The following is a 22,497-nucleotide window of genomic DNA, read 5'->3' on the forward strand; positions in this document are numbered from 1 at the left end:
CAAAAGCTGGAAACATGGGCAGAAAACACATTAGGATTCCAACATTACTGCGGATCCCAACCAGAAGGACCCACAACTTATCATATTTTTACAATAAGAGGACATTGGAAAAATGTTATGAATGCAATATATTTGAGATTTAAAATGTAGAACTCATCACTACCAATACCAAAGCATTGTTTCATTTTCAAGTTCCCAAACTTCACAAATTTATTGCAACATTACCCAGTTAAAATGCATATTTTGAAAATTAAATACTCAAGTCAAACTCATCGCCATAAACGTCACAGCTCACAATTGAACAATCAAATTTTCTTTGACAATAAGAACGTACACACCACCATTGGACGGCCTACCTTTATGATACTCTTATTACACTAGACATACCAAAGAAACTCATTTATGTGGTTAAGATAATGCTAACAGAAACAAATAAAAAAATAAAGATGATTTTTTTAAAATTTAGCACTAACAAAGGGCTAAGACAAAGCAACCCCTCGTCATATACCTTCTTCAACCTGACATTGGGAAAATATATATGGAAGATTGAGATGAATCCTGGCAGAAGATTATTAAAAAGGAAGGCACAGTATCTGGCATATGAAGATGACGTGGGCTTAATCAGAGGGAATGTGTGGGGACTAACAGAATGCTTTCAACAAACAGTTGAAGAATCAGAAAGGTCTGGCCTTTCCATTAATGAGGAAAAAACTACGATTATGGTTATGAAAAAGACTGGACATGAGGCTTTTGCATATTTTGCTGTAGGTGGATACCAATTTGAGAGAATGCCCACCTTTCCTTATTTACGCTCATATATGTCAGTAAGTTGAGATAATTGCGGAGAAATCACAGTAAGAGTGAATGCAGGGGGTAACGCCCACTTTAGAATCCCGCACCAATTTCAGTCACGCTAATTAAGTCTGAAAACATAAGAAAGATTATAAAGCATAGTTCTTCGACCCATGGCCTTGAATACCTATGTACCCTGGATCACAAAAAGCCTGGATGAACTGCTACTCAGAAGATGGGAGAAGAAGATCCTGTTAGGAATCTACAGACCTCACCAGGAAAACATATTTTGGTGAATCTGCACTAATGCAGAGCTATATAGACAGCATGATAAACCTAGTCTCATTATTGAAGTCAAGTGTCCCAGACTGAGGTGGTTTGGTCATCTAGAAAGAATGCCTGAAAATAGGCATTGGCAAGTTGGCTGAATGATATGGAAGATGACCTTTGACTAGTTGGTGTAAGGGGAAGAGTACCTCTTGCTCTTAAGAGAGAGATCTTGAAAAGAATGATTGGGGAGGCACGGTACCGTTCAGGGCTATAATGTCAGTCAGAATGGTAAGATGCACATTAGAATGTATAGTTTCCAGATTAGAAGAGTGCAGTTCCCAAATGATATTTCTTAAAAAAATTTCAAAAGACGAATAGTCTGTGACGTGACTTAGTTAACTGCTTCATGCTTAAATGAATTACCACTGGCCAATGGTGTCCACTGAAAGTAGGGAAAAATATGTATATTGTTTACACAAGAAATATGTTCGGTTCATTCGAGGGAAAAGTAGCCGCTTATGGAGGCAAACACAAAATAGAGGAGGGCAATTTGGCATATCTCACTGTATTTTTCCCTATAAGGTCAAACTACAGTAATTTCAATTTGTGCTGAAACATCCTCATTAAATGCCTGTAAGTCACTATAGATTTGAAATGCTCTCATCATCCAGCCCTCTATACTTATTGAAAATTTTAATCAGCATTAAATAATGAATTTCAAATTCTTCTAATGTAATTCAACTTTGATTTTCTTCAGGGGTAGGTCAAATAAAAGGTTTCTCCCTCCTATACAGAACTTAGGAATCTATGCCTTAAAATTATACCAAATTAATAGGAATCAAAAGTAATATGTACATTCACTGCTGCTGATGCCAACTGATGAGTAGCTAGTCTGACTCAGAGATTGGAATGTAGCCTATGTTATAATTTTGCTTTTTAAGTTACTAACCCTGTACGGTGGCACTTCAAATTTTAAGCACGGTGAACATATTAATAATAAAGAATGCCTCACCATCAGGGTGATTTCAAAGATTAACACTTGACATGCATGAAATACCCAATTTCAAGAATATCATTATACAGACAGGTATGAATATGTAGATATTTGTAATACAAAAAGCACCATTATAAGTGCTGCTAAGCTAACTACATCAGAGGAGGATTTATAACAGGGTCCCCGTGAAGGAGAGAGAATTACAGGCAGGAAGAAGAAAAGAACCCAACACCACAAAGATTCTTGATAAGTATCAACTTATTTATTTACATTGACAGCTACAATGCGAATGCCAAGTCACCGACACACAATTAGCCCATTGATAAGACACCATTTCACCACTTCCAAAGCAGAAATTCACAATAACATTTTCACTTTCAAAGCCAACAATATTGCATATAAAAATCTAAAACAATATGCAGCACAGAATGAGTGCTACGAACATTCAAAGAGTACACCACCACATCAAGGTAAAATTACTTTGTTAGTCCCACAGGTCTTTCCTTACATTTTATGAAAACATTATGTTGGTATTACATTACTAATTTCTCCTATAACCAGTATTTAATGAAAGCTTCTTAAGTACACCTGTTATTTTTTTGCAATTCATCAACTGTGCTGAATGTGCCTTAACTGTAGCTTGCAATAGCAAATCAAGCTATTAACTGTTAAATATGCCTGAGTTAAATAAATATGAAATTATTAAATGTGTAAATCCAAATAAATATCTATCACCAGTCCAGACAACTTTAACTTATTGTTAAGCATGAAGTTCAAAATGAAAATTAAGACACAAATGTTTTCTTGAAGGCAACGCGAAGTCACTGTATCACTCATACCTTGAGAGGCCTACGTTTCTCACCTGGAACTTGTAGAGAACCTGTGGTGCCAATAGTCCCAAGCATATTTGTAGCAGTACAGGTATAAGTCCCAGCATCCTCTGAAAATATTAAATGGCATTCAAAAGTAAATTAAAAAGCATTTTATCAAACTCTCACTAAAATATGGAGCAAACTGCAGAATAATTTCATCCAGAACTCTTTTTACTGTGGTAGTACAGATCAAACTTCACAGATTCAGATAAATCACAATTTATTAAATATTTTGTTTAATCAATAGTTCGAGGTGTCAGTGGGAGCTATTGCTTAACTTTCAACTTCTTTTTTTTGCTTCAATATTTTGTTACAGTAATTTCCTTGGAAGACATATTAACCAAATAACTTCTTCATATTTAAGGAGTTTGCAGCATTTATTCATGATCAAGGCTTTCAGGAGTTTCTCTACAGTTGGGTACCTCATAGTCACAATAGATTCTGCAGCCATTTACAAGTTCTGATGAGGAAATGCCAGAAAGTTCGCTGAGATTCTACTATTGCCTTCAGAAAATTGAACGTGGAGGAACACCTGAAAGTCTTTTCCACTTTGGCCAATATTTTATTATTTACTATGTTAAGAATTTCTCGTCCCTTTAAAAAGTACAATCAGGAGTCTGAGTTATTGCATTTCAGAGTCGAGTCTTCAATTATCACGAAGGCTTGGATCCTCTTACATATCTGCAACACACATAAGATACATGAGAGGGAGAGAAGCCATGGGGTACAAGTGATTTTTTCCTAAACATAGCCAGGACAGAAACAGAAATTATTAGAAGAAATAAACAAAAAAAATTGGTGGCCAAAGGATACAAGTGAGTCTCTTTTCCATCCAAACATCGAGTGGCAAATCAAAATTACATAATATCTAGTTGATCACATTTGTTTTCTTTACCTAGTTTCTGTACCTAACTCTGCTTCGAAACAAAAATCACTTGTGCCCCTTGGCTTCTCACCCCCTCATATATTTTAGACCCCTTTATAACAAAGTCATTTTTTAAGTGCTAACAAATTCATTATAGGGAGGTATTCTGCACTTAGAGTTATGTCACGTCTACTAGCTCATTGAGCTGCTCAGGTATACTAGAAAATCATAACATTTTTTACACAAGTATAATTATTACCAATGCTTTTTGTCTGGAAGAATGTTGTAATTATATACACCAAGGATGAAATTCACCATGAAAAAAAATCATTTGGCTTTCTCACTCATCGAGAGATCTGGGTTCGAATTCTGGCTAAGCCAAATGATTTTTTAATGGTGAATTCCACCCTAGGTGTATACATACGTGTAATTGCACCCGTGCCCAAGACTGCATACAAAGTTACTTGCTTGATGCAATGGTTTGGAATGTGGTACTTATTGGCACACATTTTCAGTTTGATCAAGTTTACTTATCAAAGCAGATAATGTTACAATTTTAATGCAAGCACGTATGCAACTGAACAAAGTCCAACTGAATTCTCCCACCTTTCTTTCAGAAGTATGTCAAGCGGTACCTAGAAACTCAATGAAAAATTATGGGTGGTGAGAAATGTTAATAGGAACTGGATCCATGTCTTACCAGGGTAGGCTTCAGGAATTGTAAGACGACACACACCATTCCTATAGTGAATTTCGTGATCTGGAGAGTTTTCAATAATGCGACCATTCTTTGACCAAAGGATGTTTGGTGGTGGCTCAGCTTGGACAATGCACTCAAACCGGGCTGTTCCACCGCTTTTCACAGCAATATCTCTGAGAGGCTGAAAAAGATGTACATATTTAATCAATGTAATCAATCCTAATGGGAAGATAGTTCCAGTTGAACTTTCTGCAGGAAAACAAGATTTCGGAAGTGCTAGCTGTAAAAGCACTCAGCAAGTGACACTAGTTTGTTCATTCATTTTAACAAGATCAGTGTTGTTCGAACCATATGCATTTGAACCATGAAATAACAGGCGCAACTGCAGGAAGTAGCCAGAAAGTCTCTTCATAGAAGCAGGCTGACTACTTCCAATAGCCAAATTCGACCTAATGAATCAATAATCTGGACAAAATTTAAAAGGTGACATTTGCTCCCTAAAAAACTATATTTTTGCTGGATGATATGACTACTGATGGTGGCAATTATACCTGCATTTAGTCTACTGGGGACCTTTGACTCCCTACTACTTCTATTGCTCTGAATCTTAGGTCTATATATATCAGTTGATACAATGAACGATGAATCGAGGAGTTAGCCATTACTACCCCAAAATAAATTGTTAAACACATCACTAATTCCATATTTAATAGACTTACTGTTATGAATGTTGGAGGTTTCTTGGGTTGAGCAGGCTGAGAAGGGGATATTACATACATTCCATGGGCACTGCTTGGTGTACTTGGAGTACTGGGTGGTGTTGGGGTGTTTCCTCGTCCTTGACTAATTTTCATGGGGCTTTGACCCTGAACACCACCCATCCATGGAGATGATAAAGATGGGGAAGCTATAAAGAAATGAAGGGAATTTTTAAAGTGAGCTTAGGTAAATTTTTTGCACTACATACAAAATGATATTCTTTAGAAATTGAAAGAGGAATATCTCACCACAAATCATCGAAATCTTTGTACATAATTAAATAAAATGATTTTTTACTGGTCTTCCAATTTGTCATTCTTATTTCACAGCAATGAATTTTTATTTTAACAACACATCAACAATTACATTATCATGTGTATCTGGAGACATTGTGAAAAGATAAATTATATCCAAAGATTAATGTGAATAACCATCATATCTTATAACAATTGGATCCAATTTAGGGGACAGGAATAACAAAAGCATTGATCCTGCATGAAAAATGATGTGTGAATCTTCAATTCATATGAGAATAACATTAATTTCTCAACATCAGGTCAATGTACACCACGATTTAAGGTTGGAAAGAATAACAATCCTCAACTCATCTTGCATTGCATTTACATCTGCCCCAAAGGTTAAAGCATTGGGACGTATATACAGAATGGAAGGGGCAAAATGTATTAAAGGGGCAACGGAAAGCTGAAAATCAATGAGATGATACGGTGTTTGCGGTCAAATCTCATAAAATTGGAAGAAGCAAGATAAATGCATTTTCTCCACTAGGTCCAATAAAAAAGTAATATTTGTGTTCGTTTTAAATATTCGGAAGGGTGATAAATACAAATAAATGCCAAAAGAGGCCACAAAAAGGAAGTCAAAAATAAAATAAACACACTAAAAGTTTCAAATTTTCAACCGTACTTCTTTTGGTGGAATTAAATGGGAAGGATAAATCTGAGGACAGTCCTCAACCTTCTCCTTCCCAACAAAGACTGCCGAAAGAAGTATGGTGAAAATTTTGAAATGTTTTGTGTGTTTATTTCATCAGTGACTTCCTTTCTGTGAACTCTCTAAGCATTTATTTACATATGTGTATTCATATTAAAGGTAATATATAAATGCATATTTTTACGCAACAAGTTCACTCTTGAATCCACAGCGGGAGACCAAGCTGGAGACCCGGAGATACCTCATACAGAACTCACATAGCACAAGACAACTGAAAGCTCTAGCCCCCACATAATACACTGTCGTAAATAACTGATAGCACGAAAGGAAATTTGGAAGCTGGTAATGAAATTGCAATCTTTAACTGCTCATGAAAATTTGCATGACTGTGCCACCCTTCCAATAAGACAAGATTTTAGAAAAATCAGCACATTAAGTTATTGAATCATTTAAATTATCTTGCCTTCTACCTTTTGTAACAGTTGAATGCGTATAGGTACTCCACTGAATGACCACTTACAGAATTAACTTACATAATTCCCACAAACTGAGTCAAGACAATAAATTTATTGATGGGTATATTGTGGACTAAATCATGGTGTAGTTGACTAAATTTTTCCCTAAAAGTTATACCCATTATATATATAGCCCATTATAGCATCCATGACATACTATTAGTTACTTACTCAAATACTTGATTCATCCACTAAATTAGAACAATCCCTTCAAATTATTAAAACCCAACATAAGATTCAGCTGATATTGGGCAAAATAATGAATCACTATTACACAAAAATCATTCCATACTTTAAACGTGTAACATGATTATTTATTCATTTGCTTTTTAATCAGGTTACCTAGCTAGCAAAATGTGAGTAAAAATTTCAAAATCAGACAAAGAAAGAATATCAGAAAATTGTACCCGTTAGAATACTGATATGTTAATGATGTGTTATATAGCTGACTGAAGGTAACAACCATGGAGGAGAACTCAGCCATAAGTGTTTGTTGGATAAATAGAGAAAGCTAAAAGCCCCTTTGCTTCAGGGGAGGATCACTTCAATTGACTAAATCTGTACTGAATATATTCCATGTAAATTAACATCACTAAATCTACTTCATTAGTCTCAAGTTTGAAATAGACAAGATGAGCATGAAACTTCATAAGAAATTGACAGCAGACTTGAAATGAATTTTGACTACACATATAAGGCACACACTACCAATCATTTGCCATGTGAAATGCACCACCAAATTTTGAGTACAGTTGATGGTGCACAGTTGTAGGGGACATTGCTTGTTTGTGGATGTTTGAAGTGTGAAATAGAACACCCCCATGTAAAACCCAAAATGAAAGTCACGTCAAGTCAAAATCATAAACTTATACATATCTACTAAACATCTTACCATCGGCAATAGAAATAAACAATTATAATGTTAGTGGCTATAAATTTTGATGCTTAAGCTAAAACTAAGGACACGGCTAATTAAAGTCATCATCTACCTGCGATTATTAATGACATAAATGATGACATCACCTACAGTTAATTTAGTTATATTACTCCCTTTCAGTGATAAACATGGAAAGCAGTGCCCATCTACTAAATTCTAAGAACACTTCATAATCAAGCGATTATATCCAAAATTACATGCCAGTAACTATAAATAAAATAACTATGTTAGTCTAGCTAAGTGAGAGCAATGAAATATGGATGTGCATGATTGATATTACAGATGATTGAATGATAAAATTCACTCTATTTCCTTCCTCACTAATTAAGAATTTCAAGAAAAGTAAACAAAATATGCATATAATTACATTAAGGTAGAAGAAAAATTAAATACAAGTATCAATCTTAAAATATATTTAACAAATTTGCACACATTCATGATCTGAAAACAGAAGAAAGGAAACACAAGCATATGTAAATTGAAGAGATAGTTCTTATTTAGAATGAGACATAGCTTTTTCTCTATCTAGTCATAAATTATAAATTCAGCAATTTTTAAACATAAAAGTAGCATTCCAATAAAAAATCCTTTCCAGTTCCTCACCACATCTACTTCATCAGTCTCAAATTTGAAATTCAAGTTTATCACAGTGAAATTTGAACTGAAATTCTCAAAGACTAAGTCCCTAAATGACTGATTCCAATGCACTTGATTCCCATTACGAAATAAAATTTTAATTAGCAGAAGGGTGTCCAGTAACATAACAAGTGTCACCCTTCAGTTTACCACTTTTTGATCTGAAAAAAAAAAACAAAATGGCGATCCAAACTTTTGACCCATAATTTCAACAAATATAGAAGTGGAACAACATAATTTAGAGCACTTTTGAATGCCACTACAAAAACCCTTGAAAGAATTTCAATGTACTCTCTGTTCATAAAACTTATGAGGATTTTTCACCATTTTAATCATAGAAAAATGCAATGCCTCTCACTAACAATAAAATTTAAATATAAAGTGAAATATCCTCAAACCAATGATCATTTCATAAAATTTTCATTATCCACAAATACCAATACTTTACCTTAAGAAAGCGCTATCTCTACAGTTAACTTTCTGTCTACCTCTACATGAACTGACAGGTGATACTAAGGAAATGAAACTTCTCATATACTCTAAAAAACCTTAACAGAAAGCTAACTACCAATGTTGCTGATTGAGTAAAATGAAAATGTCAACTGCACTTTTTCATAATATGGCATCTGGTATCCTAATAACTGTTCATAATGCAATTAAAGGGAAAAGCAAAGGTTGACCAAATTTTGTCATTTGGTACGTTGATAGCATAGTACCGGTTTTGGCTGCCAGGTAGCGGTAGTGTACTTCTGTTAGTTTGGCATATGGATGCTACGTAGTGCCCTTCTCGTTGTTAGGGAAATGATTTCTGTCATACTCAGGAAATCTTTCTCTTTGATTTCTCCACATTTTCTCTAATTTTTCACCAAAATATACAGATATATTTTTCCTTTCCATATAAGTTATCTCTGTTTTATACAGAAAGTTTATGTATATTTTGGTTCTATTTACAATGTTGTGCTGGCTGGGAAGATTCAAAGGTATATGTGATAGATATCAGGAAACTTTAGAAACATTGAACAAAAAGATCAAATAAAATATGTTATCAAACTCCATGATTCATATAGATGAAGCCACATTTTGTACCATCTTGAAAAAAAATTTTTATTTGAAAAATTAATTAATCTAGTTCTTGATGGTGCACTTCAGAAAAAATTGTCGATGTTAGAAATGAAATATTAAAATTAGTTGTAAGAAGTAGTTGATAGAAGAAACGAAAAGCACCACATTATTATTACATCCCTTAAATTGTTAGTATCCATGAATTGCAATCTATAGTTTTTATTCTATAATTTGTTTTAGTATCGTCAACAACTTAACGTGGACTGACCATGCAACATATAAATAAAAAAAGTTTGCACTGCAAGCATACATCCCCAAAGTAAATATGAAGATACCAAAAAATGAGAAGCAGAAGACGTATGTGAAGATGATAGAAAAAAATCTTTCATACAAAAGCTGCCAACTTCTGCTAAGGACAATAACACTTTCAGACAACATTTGTGGATCTTTGAGAACCATGACTGTTAGTCATCCACAGGCATTTGATGCACTACACTAAATGCAGTGATACCTGAAGAGTCTGCCCCAGTTGCAATTCTTAGAGGTGTCGCAGCACTCCCGGCTACACCTTGCTGCAGAGGGTGGGGCGAAAACGAGGGGAGACTTCGAGGGGAAAGGGACACAGGACTCATGGTTCCAGTATCACCCCCACCGACCCACTTCCAAGAAGAGGGAGAAGATGACATGGGCGGCGGAATGGAAGGAGATGTTGGGATGATGATTCTTGGTCCAGCCATTGGCTGGGGAAGTCGACGGGGACCTCCCCCTCTCGGTAGAGTCCCTTCAGCGTCAGACAGCTCACTCTCGGAAGTGGGCTCCCACTTGACCGACTTCAGATGGCTAAACTTTTTGGGGTGAAACTGAGGAGCAGAGGACTTTTCTTTAGGGGTACTTTTCCCAGCAACCGTGGGAACTGATTTATCAACTGATGATTTGGAGTCTTTCGCACCAGATTTCTCATGGATGACTGGTACCACTATGTCATCATCTCTTGGTTTAACATTTGAAGTTCCTCCCGAACCAGCCACTGCTTTTTTGGCCCCCATACCTGCTCCCTCTCCAGGAAGGAGAACACCAAACTCGTACCCAAAATCATATTTGAAGTATATGAGGCCTGTGTCAGGGTCTATACATTTTGTACCTGGAGTAAAGGATTACTTAAAGTAGACAACAAAATATACACAAAGAGGAGTGTAAAAATGATGATGAGCCAAAATCTGACAAAGAAACATTTGGGAATTTGATGGTAAAAATAACTTCTTAATATGTCCTAGAAAACTGTCGATATGCATTGTAAGTGCTGTCTTTCAGTAAATAATTCTTTGATTGAAGTAAAAATAACTGAAAATATTATTCAATTTGAACGCAATTACTCATTTTACCAATATCATCAGCAATACTTAAATACAGTGCAACCTCGATAAAACGACACCCCACGGTGCACCAATAAACACTCGTTATATCGAATTGTCGCTTTACCGGAGGTGACCTGTTGCGAACAGTTATACAGGAAAAGAGTGGTGCGGCGACAGATTAATTTCTATCTGATAAACGTAAGCATAAATCCATTAGAAAGGTGATGTTTTTTTTGCATCATTAAATTTCCTTACTCAAACAACGACTAATTGTTTGGTGTTTTCTTGGCCATGGTGTCTGCCATCAAATGCTTTCTATTCATGCAGCTCATGGACGTGCAGGTATGCAGACGACTGCTTTCTGCCGCCCGAGGAACAAAAGATCAAGTATTCGCGAATGCTAATGCCACAATATTTTCACCAAAATTAACTACTTATTTATCAAACGACAGTTTACCATATACATTTGAGACAGAGCACTCCATTAACTTCATTTCTAACAAATCGCTAGCAATTACAGAGATTAAGGAGTCTTGATGTAAGTTTTTCCGGCGGTGAAACCCTCGCTATGGCGAGAGCCAACACCAAAAGGGCCTCGTAAAAACGAATTTTTTAACATGCTTATTATAGGGTCGATCGACGGTGCATCGGCTATCTCTCGTAATAGCGGGGGTCTCGCTATAGCCCGTACTCGCTTTAACGAGGTTCCACTGTATATTGAAAATGCTTTACTAGGATCTGTAAGAAGAATATATCATTTCTGGTACTAGTAAAATATGTCCAATTTCTATGCGAATTTATTTCACAATCGCAATTCATTGATGCTGAGATTCTAAACAGCCCACAACAATGCATTTGATAAAAGTGCATAATCAGACCTTGGTAATAACAAAATTACAGCAAGCCTAATCAGTTGTGAATTACAGCTCTGCTATTTTAGGTATATCACAACACGTGAGAAATTTTGAGAAATTGTAAGCGCCATATTTGTGTTGTGCAATATCAAAATTCTGCAAATGCTTTGGTATTAAAATATATTTTCCACGCAGTTCATAAACTTTCATCACAATAATTTGGGAAATGAATATAAATTAGCAACCTTCTGAAATATTTAACTTTCTCCTGGCAACCTTAGTTTAGTTTAGTTTTAGTTAGTAGTAATGTCACCATTTTCCTGGTCTCAAGGAGTGGACATACGTTCATTTCAAGACTAAAAACTTAGTATCGAGCCAAATTATCTCTGTTGATAGTAAGAGAACAAAAAAATTAGATTATAGAAAGTTTCAGCCGATTTTTTTGCAATTCATGATTAGGTAAGTGATGCCAAATTTGTCAAGACTGAATATCTTGATTCTGTACAGTTACTTCCTCATAGCATAACAATAGCAAAAGTTAAGAGCAATTTTTAGGGACTTCAATAGCTATTACCCTCTTTCAAAATAATATGAATTAAAATAATGCTAAAAGTGACAAAATACACATTATTGGAGGAAGGAATGTTAATAAAAGGCAAATAAAAATGATTTAACCTCCACCGAGATATTCACTGTACAGAAGAATGAACCATTACCAATTCTATACAAAGTCATGTTCAATACAGATGAGAAATAATCATTCCATCCATTCACATATAGCTTAATTTAAAAATAAAGAATTATTTTCTATAAAACTATACTCTTTCTCTTTCTTAAATATGTACTGAGGTACTAAATAAGAGGAGAAACAGCCATAGCCTATAAATTCCAATTTCTAATAAATCTCATTAACTCTTAAATTACTACTGTAACTGTGCATGCTGTGAATACAAATACCCTAGAGGATAAAATTCATGACAATTAGTCTCTCTAGTGCTTCAAATACAGTAAATCTATATGATATATATTTTAAAACCAAGTCCCTATTCAAGTGGCAAAAAATTTATTCACACAAAACACAATATTCTAGAAAATAAGCAGCATAAAAAGGAAGATATATTCATGACTGACACAAATCCTGTGCACCAATAACATTATGCGATCTAATAATAAGATAAATATATAAAATGCATTTATTAAATTCTGTGAACTAAAAACTATCACAACTTATCGCATTAAACATATCTTAAGTGCTACACATATTTGACTATGCATGCCAATAAACAATATTGTGTATCAGAAGTTTTCAGATATTGGAATGAAACTACTCACCAAATTGAGACAACCTTGACTCTTCACGATATGCATGAGGATCACTCCCATTAGCCAATTCTTCCTCACTTTTCGGGAGTGTCTGTGCACCATTAGGCTTGGATTCAGGACTAATTTGATTGGTTGTTTTCACTATATCGTTCACAAACTGTTGAGCTTTTGATTTAAATGTCTGAGACATCTCACTCATGTGATGGGTAGCAGCATCTAAAGACAAAAAAAGTGTTCTCAGCATATTCCCATCAAACAAAATTCACTGGGTTAAAACTAAACATCATCGAGCTTAGGCAAGTTTTTCTTAGCTACATTATAAATACAGTAGAGGTAGGTAACAGTATAGTAAAACTCCTTCGACAAAATTCCAAACAGCCAAATTTTCCGCAAACCTCCAAACAACTAAGTCAAAGCCCTAGTTGCTTCCCACATATAATGCAAGGATATACATAAAAACCTCTGGTAACTATTTCCCAAAAAACATAATTCATTCAATAATGTTCTGGAAAAAAAGTCATTTTCAGATCAATACAAATTCAATACACTTCTCATGCACCACCAAAAACCAATATCGGGGAATTATTTACATAAAAATTCATGTAGCAAAAGGACAGACACATGTAATTTAATTAAAATATATCATAATTTAAAACATAAAAACTAATTATGCCTAAAAATAATCCCCTAGGAACAATTTCGTACACAATTCTCTGAATAAAAATGAGGTACATATGTAGAATTGGTATTTTACCTTTCATTCACGTCCAAAATTACATTGTAAAACATTTTCTGTATTGATGATTGACTCTTAGCCTTTTCTGCTTAAAATCATCTGGTATTTACATCCCATATTTATCCCTGATAATGAATAATAAAATTTCTAAAATTTCGAACAAATAGCTTTTTTATTCATTTTTGAAAAGGACTTTACTCCTGATAAAATACAGTAAAACCTCTCTTAAACGAAACTCAAGGGACCGAAATTTTGCTGTTTTGTTGATCGAGAGTTCGTTCCCCGGAGGTGATACGCACGTTGCATCATCTTAGGGGCTCGGAAATTGAAGCAAGTCTGCATGCGTTACCTTCATTCTACCTTCGCATATTTCAAAACAGTGCTGATTTCTTCAGCTGCAATGCAAATCGCGGGCAATAGACCACATTTAGGAAGCCACAGTTCGTATTATTCAATCGCTTCGCGTGCTTTTTCATCGGTTTTCAAAAATGTATGCAACGGAGCGGTGAGCGCGAGGTCATCCCTTTATTCTCAATATTTGAAATAGAGTATATGTATTCGCGAAGTTTACACTAAAAAATTAATAATTCGATAGATTTGACCATTACTAATATAAAGTTAAGGTAACAGCGCCAATTATAGCTTCATCATGAAATTTAGATCGCTCTACCATAACGGCGCGAGTTGCGACTTTCGTCGACCCATTAAAGCGCAGTGGGTGGCAGCATTTATTTATAGTAGTCGAATCCAGAATATTCCATAGCAATATTTGCGGTCGCGGGCTTCATAAATAATTCATTGTACTAGCATCATTTCCATCGCATTCGGGATAGACAACTTCCGATAAGAAAACGTCTTGAAAGGCCTTATGCAGGAGTTCTCGAAGTAAAATACGTCACGATTTTGAAAAATGAGTTTTCAAGAAAATATATTCTGCAACTCTCAGTTCCCTGGCTTCGCGGATAACGAAATTTGAGTCTATTCTAGTGAACCCATCAAACGACCCTTCAATATTCATGTCTTTTGAGAGACCCTGCCAGGATTCACGGATTTCGTCATCACTCTCCATCGCGTGGTCGCAGTTGATTGCGAACCAGATTGACAACTCCCGATAAGAAAGCAGCTTGAAAGGCCTCATGCATGAGTTCTTGAAGTAAACTAAGTCACGATGATGATGCTGTTGACTGCAAACCCAGGTTTTGCAAAATAACTAAATATGGTGACAGGTGCGACACGCTTCCAAGCTTTGCAGAGCCGGTGCATTACCTGCAAATTGGTCCTCTTCAATTTCGCCGATCCCTTACATCCATTCGACAAACCAAAAACTCAACTAAAATCCCACGTTAATGCCGCTTTGCTGCAGAAAGGACCCCGCGGTCGAGAGGTTGCAACTTAGCTGGTGCAGTTGGGGGGAAGAAAATAACGTGCACATTTCTTATTGTTAGTCCTATGTTCGGGCCCGTGCAGCAATCGAGGAAGAAATCTACTTTCCCCATGAGTGCATCAACTCCCGCAAACCACCGCTGAATTAATCCCGCTGTCATTCATGGATTTTTGCCGCTACCACCGGGGTGAGGCATCACTCTCACCATCACATGGTATGTTTAGACTGTGCCAGTGGCGTAGTCAGGGGGGAGGTCCGGGAGGTACAAAATATTCATTTGAAAAATGAATTTTTCTCGATTATGAAAAGTGTTAAAATTGGTTTAATACTCTCTACTTAGTAGAACAAAGTTAGTACCCTGTTTTTCAAAAATTCCCCCCCATGTTTTCGACCCCCCCGAACAAAATTCCTGGATACACCCCTGACTCTATCATTCTTAAAACAGCGGGGTTGCACGTACTTCCCCACTAAAAACGGAGGTAACTTCTCTGAGCCATCATTATTGATGCTTAGGAGTACTATAAAACGTTCTTTGCTCATTTTTCCCCCGCAGCCCGCCTATTCCTTTAGACTACGGTCAGGAAGCAAATTATAAAAAAAAGCGCTTCGTGAGCATTAAATATGTCCTTGAAACTGTTTTTATTCAGCTATCCATTCCCAACTTCTTGCTTGCTCCTGCAAGATGGGCCCTGAAATGGGGATCAGCTCCAGAAAGATAGTTGAAGACATTTGTCCATCGACATTGGTAATGGAGCGTTTTCGGTTAGGCCCCTGAGACGCAACGTTAACAATTTCCGACCGTTATGCAAGAATTGTCAACAGTATTATGACCGAATGTCATACTTAATTGCGACTGTCGTCTTCTTCATGCAACAATTGACGGCCGTCGCAAACCTTTTCCTCTGGGGAAAATCAACACCGCTTCACATCACGTTAGGACATCACTACAATCACCGACAGACAGAGACCACCCTTTAGTATAAAGCACTCAATTCGAGTAAAGTCTAGATCAATGGGAAATGTTGGCTTTCGTCTCTTAAAGGCGAATATTTTTTATCCAAGATTGCAGCAAATGCAAAAGTTTCTCCTATTTTTTAGATGATATTGAAATAAACAATTTGAATGAAACAAGAGTAACTACTGAGTCATATATTCAAGATAATTAAGAGAGGCAAATTTTGGCTTTCATCTTCTAGCACGCACATTGTATCTTCCGTAATTTAGTTAAATTTTAAAGAAGTTATCCAAGATGGCGGCGAGTTAAAAAAATGCTTATCGGAATTTACGCATTGTAATTCTGTAAAGTAACTTAAACAACCGTCAAAAGAATGCGATCGAAGAACATAACTCTAGATATCATATCTTTGAGCGTGTAAATATTGGGACATTGAGTTATTTACGAAAGTCAGCATTAACATTTTGCACAATTCGCCGCGAGCTGCGAGTTGGGGTCGGCAGAATCACACCACGGAAGGCAATGGTTACGGTTAATAACGACGATTCTGATTGGCTTATTCAGTGGAAGTCTCTGATTGGCCCTCCAACGCTACAAATATTAAATTATTCATCTGAAAATAAAAATTTAACCGGAAAAATTGGTTATTGAGAGGTGAATTTCACTCGATCGCGCCACAATTTCATTTCGTTGTTCGGGAGTTTTCGTAAAAGAGGAGTTAATTCATCGGGGTTTTTCACTACTGTGTTTACATAGGCAATTGGCCGGACCGATAGCATTTGTTCGTCGAACGGAGTTCTTCGTTTAGCGGGAGTTCGTTAAGGTGAGGTTTTACTGTAACATCATTATTAAAAAGAGAGCCAGAAGTCTGCCAACTTAAAACTTTTAACCTTTCACGCACAGTGGATCTGATTAGAATTAGGCAAAACAAACCACTTACATGATGCAGCAGCTGGAAGTCCTTCAGCAAATCCATACTCTGGTTTCTCTCCAGGTTGAAGCAATATGTCTTCCGAATAATCGACTGGCCTTCCAACCGTCCTCTGAGTCTCAGAGCCCCCGCTAAACCTCCTCTTCATTTCTTCTACCCTCATCAGTCTTTTCTGCTCTGCTTCGGTCTTCGTAGTTGAGGTTATGACTTTGGTCTTCTCTTTCCTTTCCAGAGTAGGAATTGGTGATTTCTGAGGGCCACACAACTCGGGAGGCTTTTCAAATTCTGTAGGAGGTGCTGGAGATGGTCCACCCCTGTCCACCGTGTCCGCTCTTTTTGGTGTAGTAGATGGAGGTCTCACCTGGCATGTACAGAATATTGCCATAACACATAATTGGTTGCTTGCAAAATAATTTTCTGGATGAGGTGGCTGATATTAGAGACAAGGTACTTTCAAATATTATTGATTTGTGAATGAAAAACTTTGCTGTTTCTACAATTTGGAACTTTATTTTCCTGACTAGTTTCGATACACTGTATCATATTCATAGGACTAATATGATACAGTGTATCGAAACTAGTCAGGAAAATAAAGTTCCAAATTGTAGAAACAGCAAAGTTTTTCATTCACAAATCAGTAAGATGGATTTCTACAACGTGAAGGCCTCTACTATTCAGTGTTTCAAATATTATATAAAAATTTAGCATGTAAATCTTCAAAACTACAATCATCTTTTTTAGTGTCAAACTATATCTCATTTCTGAATGATTAAAAATCAAGCCAAGCAGCATAGAACAATTCAGTTTTGCATTAAGTCAAATCTTTTTGAACTTAAAAGACACTTTAGGCTGAATAAAAAAATGATAGCCTTAAAAAAGTATTGAAAGATTATTTTGTGAAAAAATGATTAAATATTTCCTACATTTTTTGTTCTTGGAATGAAATATTCAATGCCAGATTCATTGAAACCCAAAGAAAATAAGTTTTTTTTCTTTTTGACAAATAGGCATCACTCAACTAAGTAAAAGCCCACTAAAGCCCAAGTGAAAGATGAGTTTTTTTTACATTGGAAAATTTATCATGCTATGTAATAGATGTAAATAAAAAATACTCATTACATTGGTACATATTAGTCATGCTTATCTTACGATCAGGAGATAGATATTAGTTCTACAATATCATTCCCATTATAATCCAGATACATAGGAGTAATAAACATTCTTGAGATTTAAATGAATACTTTAAGATCTACCACAAGAATTGCAGTGAAATTCACATTTCAATTGCCATGAGAAAATATTCTCTGTACCAGAATTTCAAACTCTGACCTAAAGCTAGAGGTCAATCGTCATTCAATTTTTAGGCAACAGGTTTCTCAAAGCAATGCAAGTGAGCCAGTTAAAATTATTATCATCTTATGAATTACCATTCAATTATGTAATAGAGGTTGCACAATACCTTTCTATACTGAGGTTCGTCACCATCACTTTCATGAGGAGCCCAAATAGGTTTGATTCGAACACTATCGACATCACTCTCATAGTCACTTTCTCTGAATTCTCCTTTGGTGAATTTCTTTGGCTTAGGGGGAGGTGGGCCAGATGGATGCCTTGGCTTTTGAGGGTCAGGTTTAAAAGGGAATGGTTCAAGTTCAACCAGTTCTACCAATTTCGGCGAGTCTGCAGAGGGTTGAGTTTGACTTCTAATGGGATGCACTACCCCCTTCACACCCTGATCACCGAACTGAATAACCCGTGTGGTTTGTTCCATGCTCACAACCCTATGACATGTCTCAGATGATTCAGTGAAGTGCATTTTATTTGAAGTCTCAACAGCCTGTAAGGGATTATTGTCAGCTGGCTTCTTCTTCCTCCCTGGAGCTGATGCTTGTGGCTGAGGAGGAGGAGCATAGTGCTCAACTGGAGGTGGGCCTGGTTCTGGCAGTATGAATTCAGTCTGGGCAGGTAGCTGTCGAGGAACTCCCATTGGCCTATTGATAAAAGGAACAGGAACGATGCGTAAATTTTACCAAAGAATTATGGAAGTAGAAAGAAAAAAATAAAAATCCACTAGCACAGCAGATTTTGCCAGTTTCCTTATATAATGCTCAAGGCCAATATGATCCACTTACTTTAAAATTAACAGTGGTATGGGTTTATTTTCAAATTGGATGGTATCTGTTGAGGTTGTTTTTCCTTCGGTTTCAAACTTACGACAGAAAACATGGGAATGGTCAATGATTATAGTTTGATTAGAGAGAAAATATCTTCGGATACATCTCTTAGAAGGAAAATTTGAGTATCAATATGATTGTTAAATTGCCCCCACATTTATATTTTTTAAAGCTTAAAGACTTTTTCTAAGAATTTTGGGCTCATAGAGCCACTAAATCTTTGAAATCAAAACAGTAGATTTTACTCAAAAGTTGCCTGACAGGCATTTTATAGGGTATCTTCATAGGGAAAACTATGCCTCATAGAGACAAGAAGACAATATCTGTAGAGAGCATAGTAGTCAAAAAACACCTCTTTTGTCAAGTGTTGCAGGGATAAGCATACTGGATTGTGTATAGAATAATTGAAATTCCATTTGTTAACCGCGATACATCATCATAAGATTAGTGAAGGATGTCAGGAGACAAATGTAGATGTTGATGGTATAAAGCCATGTCAAATTTAGCTGACCATAGTAGTACATGTACTTTGAGTAAAAATTGATTTTGATCAATGATATGAAACTCAGGAAAGATAGAAAATATTTAAATGTTTATTCTGAGTTTGCTAATTAACAACAGTTATAGCAATGGAAACAGGAAGATATAATAAAATCTCAAGCAGGCATGTATAATCCAATGTTGCACAACCAATGAATCCTGTTAACAATGACACATTTGTGATAAGAATCGAGGAAGTAAACAAAATATTAGACAAGTATTCAAGGTTTAGTCAAAAGCTAAGTGAAAATAACACATTTCACAAAGATATTTTCTCACACAATACAGCCTGCAATAAAAAAAGGAATTGAAAACTATTATATATGTACCAAAATTTTGGTAATTTTGAGAACATTAAAATATTGAATAGGAAGTCTGAGATGGGTCAAAAATCAAATGGCATCTTTTTACTCCAACAAAAAAAAATAATGAAAACCCCATTCACAAAGCATAATACATATGTTGTACAATTATAACTTCCATGGGATCAACATGAAAGAATTTATAGCTTTCAGCACTACTAAAAATGCAAAACAATCATGGTGTTCAATTAAAAATTTATACTATCTAAACACTCACTTTGAAGAGCTGGAAATCTCAAACTGCTCTTTCTTGCTAAATTTACTCTTGGATGCCAATGGAATCTCCTTCACAATAGCAGGTGCAATTAATTCCTAAAAAATTAAAACTGATTAAGTACAGTAAGAAGAGTATGTTACAATTTCCTGTGTTAAGCACCCAACAATCGATGGTGAAGTTAAAACAGTTAGGTTAGCTTAACATTCAAAACTTACAAGACAAATCTCAATTATTCCAAAGATAATTTCCACAATTATCACCTCCATATGAAGCTCTGATGTATACTCATCAACTTCAAGACTGAGGAATTCTCTACTGCTACAAAGTCAAACATCAACATCCACTATCTATGAAATTGGGCAAACATTAAGAACAAATCATGAATAGAATAGATAGTGTGTGAGCATAAAGTCATTGGTGAAAGCTGTAGGGGCAATTAAAGAAATGATATTGTATGCAAAAATAAAATGACGCATACCACTACTCCCATATTTTTATTCCATCTAATTGTGTGAAGTGCACCACCATAAACAAAGTGATGAAATAACCTCAAATGAGCAAACTTGATATATTCATGCCTGCAGCAGAAGCCTGGATTTCAGTACTCATTGATGATTGCCCTCCGACTGCAAATGGCAAGAAATGAATACAGATATTTCCATCAAAATTATGCAGGACCATGACTGACAAAGAATTATCATTGCGAATATTCCTAGCAGGCAACCCACAGCTGAGGTGCAATGAGGGAAGGGTAGGCGGAGAGAAAATTGGCATTGGCCCGCTCTTAAAGAAAGGCACCAAGGGAATCACAGCTTGAAGTCCCATCCAAAGTGCTACACTTGAAATACCCTCCACAGAACACTCAAGTAGGGAATACTTAATGAAGTTACAGGCACTGAAAAGTATCTAAAATTGTCTCTCAGGCAAGTGAGGGGAGAACTGTAGATTTTCAAATACTAAGCTGAACAAGATAGACAGAATGAATTGGCAGTGGATTAGTCTTTACAGGCAGGTGCTAAAACTCCTCTATGCATAACTCCTAAAATGATAAGACACAATTACGCCCAGTGGCAAAGGTAAGATATTTAAGGTAGGTATTCCAATCCATTGGTGGCTTAACTTAAGGCCTCAGCTTAAGAAACAAATAATTATTCCACAAGAAAAACAATCCACTAAAATCAGACTGATCTTCCTAGTTACAGGGGACTAGTAAGCAATAATCAGCATATTAATGTATGGACATGGTTTCAATTAAATATTTCATCAATTCACCATCAATGATAATTCTCTTCAACCATGAGTTTATGCTGAGGGTCTGAGAACTAAGCGGGGGTCCATGCTCTCAGAACTCATGTTCATGAAAGAATCATGTTGCTTCAAATGAGAGTGAATTTCAGTAGATGCATAGCAACTAAGTGTATGAGCCATCTGTACATATGGAGTCTGCCAGTATTCCCAGTCCAAAGCCCCTAGAACACCTCAGCTGAATGCAATACATAAAATTGACTAAATGTCCTTTTCATCGCTTGTCAGATACAACCAAATTTGAAAAATGCCAAAATATTTTACGGAATTTTTTGGCCTTCTTTGAGAATAGGATTACTCTTCAGCTTTAGCCCTGATTATACCAAGCACTCACAGTCAGATAGAGCTGATAAGGTATTTTTCCAGACTATAACAGATAACATATAATTAGCAGTTAGTTTACTGTTAGTAATATCTGTGCAGCCAGATAATATGCATTCCACATCACAAGTACATATTTAGTAAAACTATGCTAAAAAGCACACAAAAATAAATGAGAAATCATGCCATTTGATGCAAACCTCGAATCCAGAAGGCTCACTTTTAATTCAGTCAAAATGTCACAACAAAGGGCCTATCTAAAAAAGTTCTCGGGTATTATTGATTTCTTCCGCTAAATATGGGTTTAGGGTTGTTGACTTCGATTCTGAGGTTTGATAACAAAATTTTGTGATGAAAAATTGCAAACAATGGCAACATATTGTTAATTTTGCAATTTTTTGTTTATAACTCAAAATCTTTCCTCTTTCAATAAATAATTTTTCAGTTCAAAGTTAAAGTACATAGAAAATTATGAATAAATTTCAGCTCCTATGATTGTTTCTCTTTCCAACCAATGGTTTGGACCCCGGCGACATTTGAAATTGATGTTTTTTGTCCAGAACTGTAAAAACTACCAGTTTCTCATAAATTAAAACAATTCGGGAATCAAAGCAAGTAAAATATTTTCAAGCAAGGTAGACCATAAAAGCATAAGTGAATTTAAGATCACTTACGGACAGTAGCAAA

At 35.8% G+C, this 22,497-nt stretch overlaps 1 protein-coding gene across 5 annotated transcripts in view; it reads right to left on the reverse strand.

Annotated features, from left to right (window-relative positions):
• The window catches only part of LOC124167698 (titin), a 290,842-nt gene that overhangs the window by 23,273 nt on the left and 245,072 nt on the right, over window positions 1–22,497 (reverse strand). For 4 of the 5 annotated variants that reach the window (XM_046545725.1, XM_046545709.1, XM_046545691.1 and 1 more), the window contains 8 exons: window positions 20,185–20,279; window positions 18,351–18,882; window positions 16,901–17,252; window positions 12,895–13,101; window positions 9,865–10,494; window positions 5,213–5,400; window positions 4,494–4,674; window positions 2,919–2,996 (listed from right to left, as the gene is read on the reverse strand). In XM_046545725.1, coding sequence (XP_046401681.1) covers window positions 2,919–2,996; window positions 4,494–4,674; window positions 5,213–5,400; window positions 9,865–10,494; window positions 12,895–13,101; window positions 16,901–17,252; window positions 18,351–18,882; window positions 20,185–20,279 — 2,263 coding nt within the window. The remainder of the gene's footprint in view (window positions 1–2,918; window positions 2,997–4,493; window positions 4,675–5,212; window positions 5,401–9,864; window positions 10,495–12,894; window positions 13,102–16,900; window positions 17,253–18,350; window positions 18,883–20,184; window positions 20,280–22,497) is intronic. The other variant, XM_046545700.1, reaches the window with a different exon arrangement.

Source organism: Ischnura elegans, chromosome 1, assembly GCF_921293095.1.
Source record: "Ischnura elegans chromosome 1, ioIscEleg1.1, whole genome shotgun sequence".
In the NCBI taxonomy this organism is placed as follows: domain Eukaryota; kingdom Metazoa; phylum Arthropoda; class Insecta; order Odonata; family Coenagrionidae; genus Ischnura; species Ischnura elegans.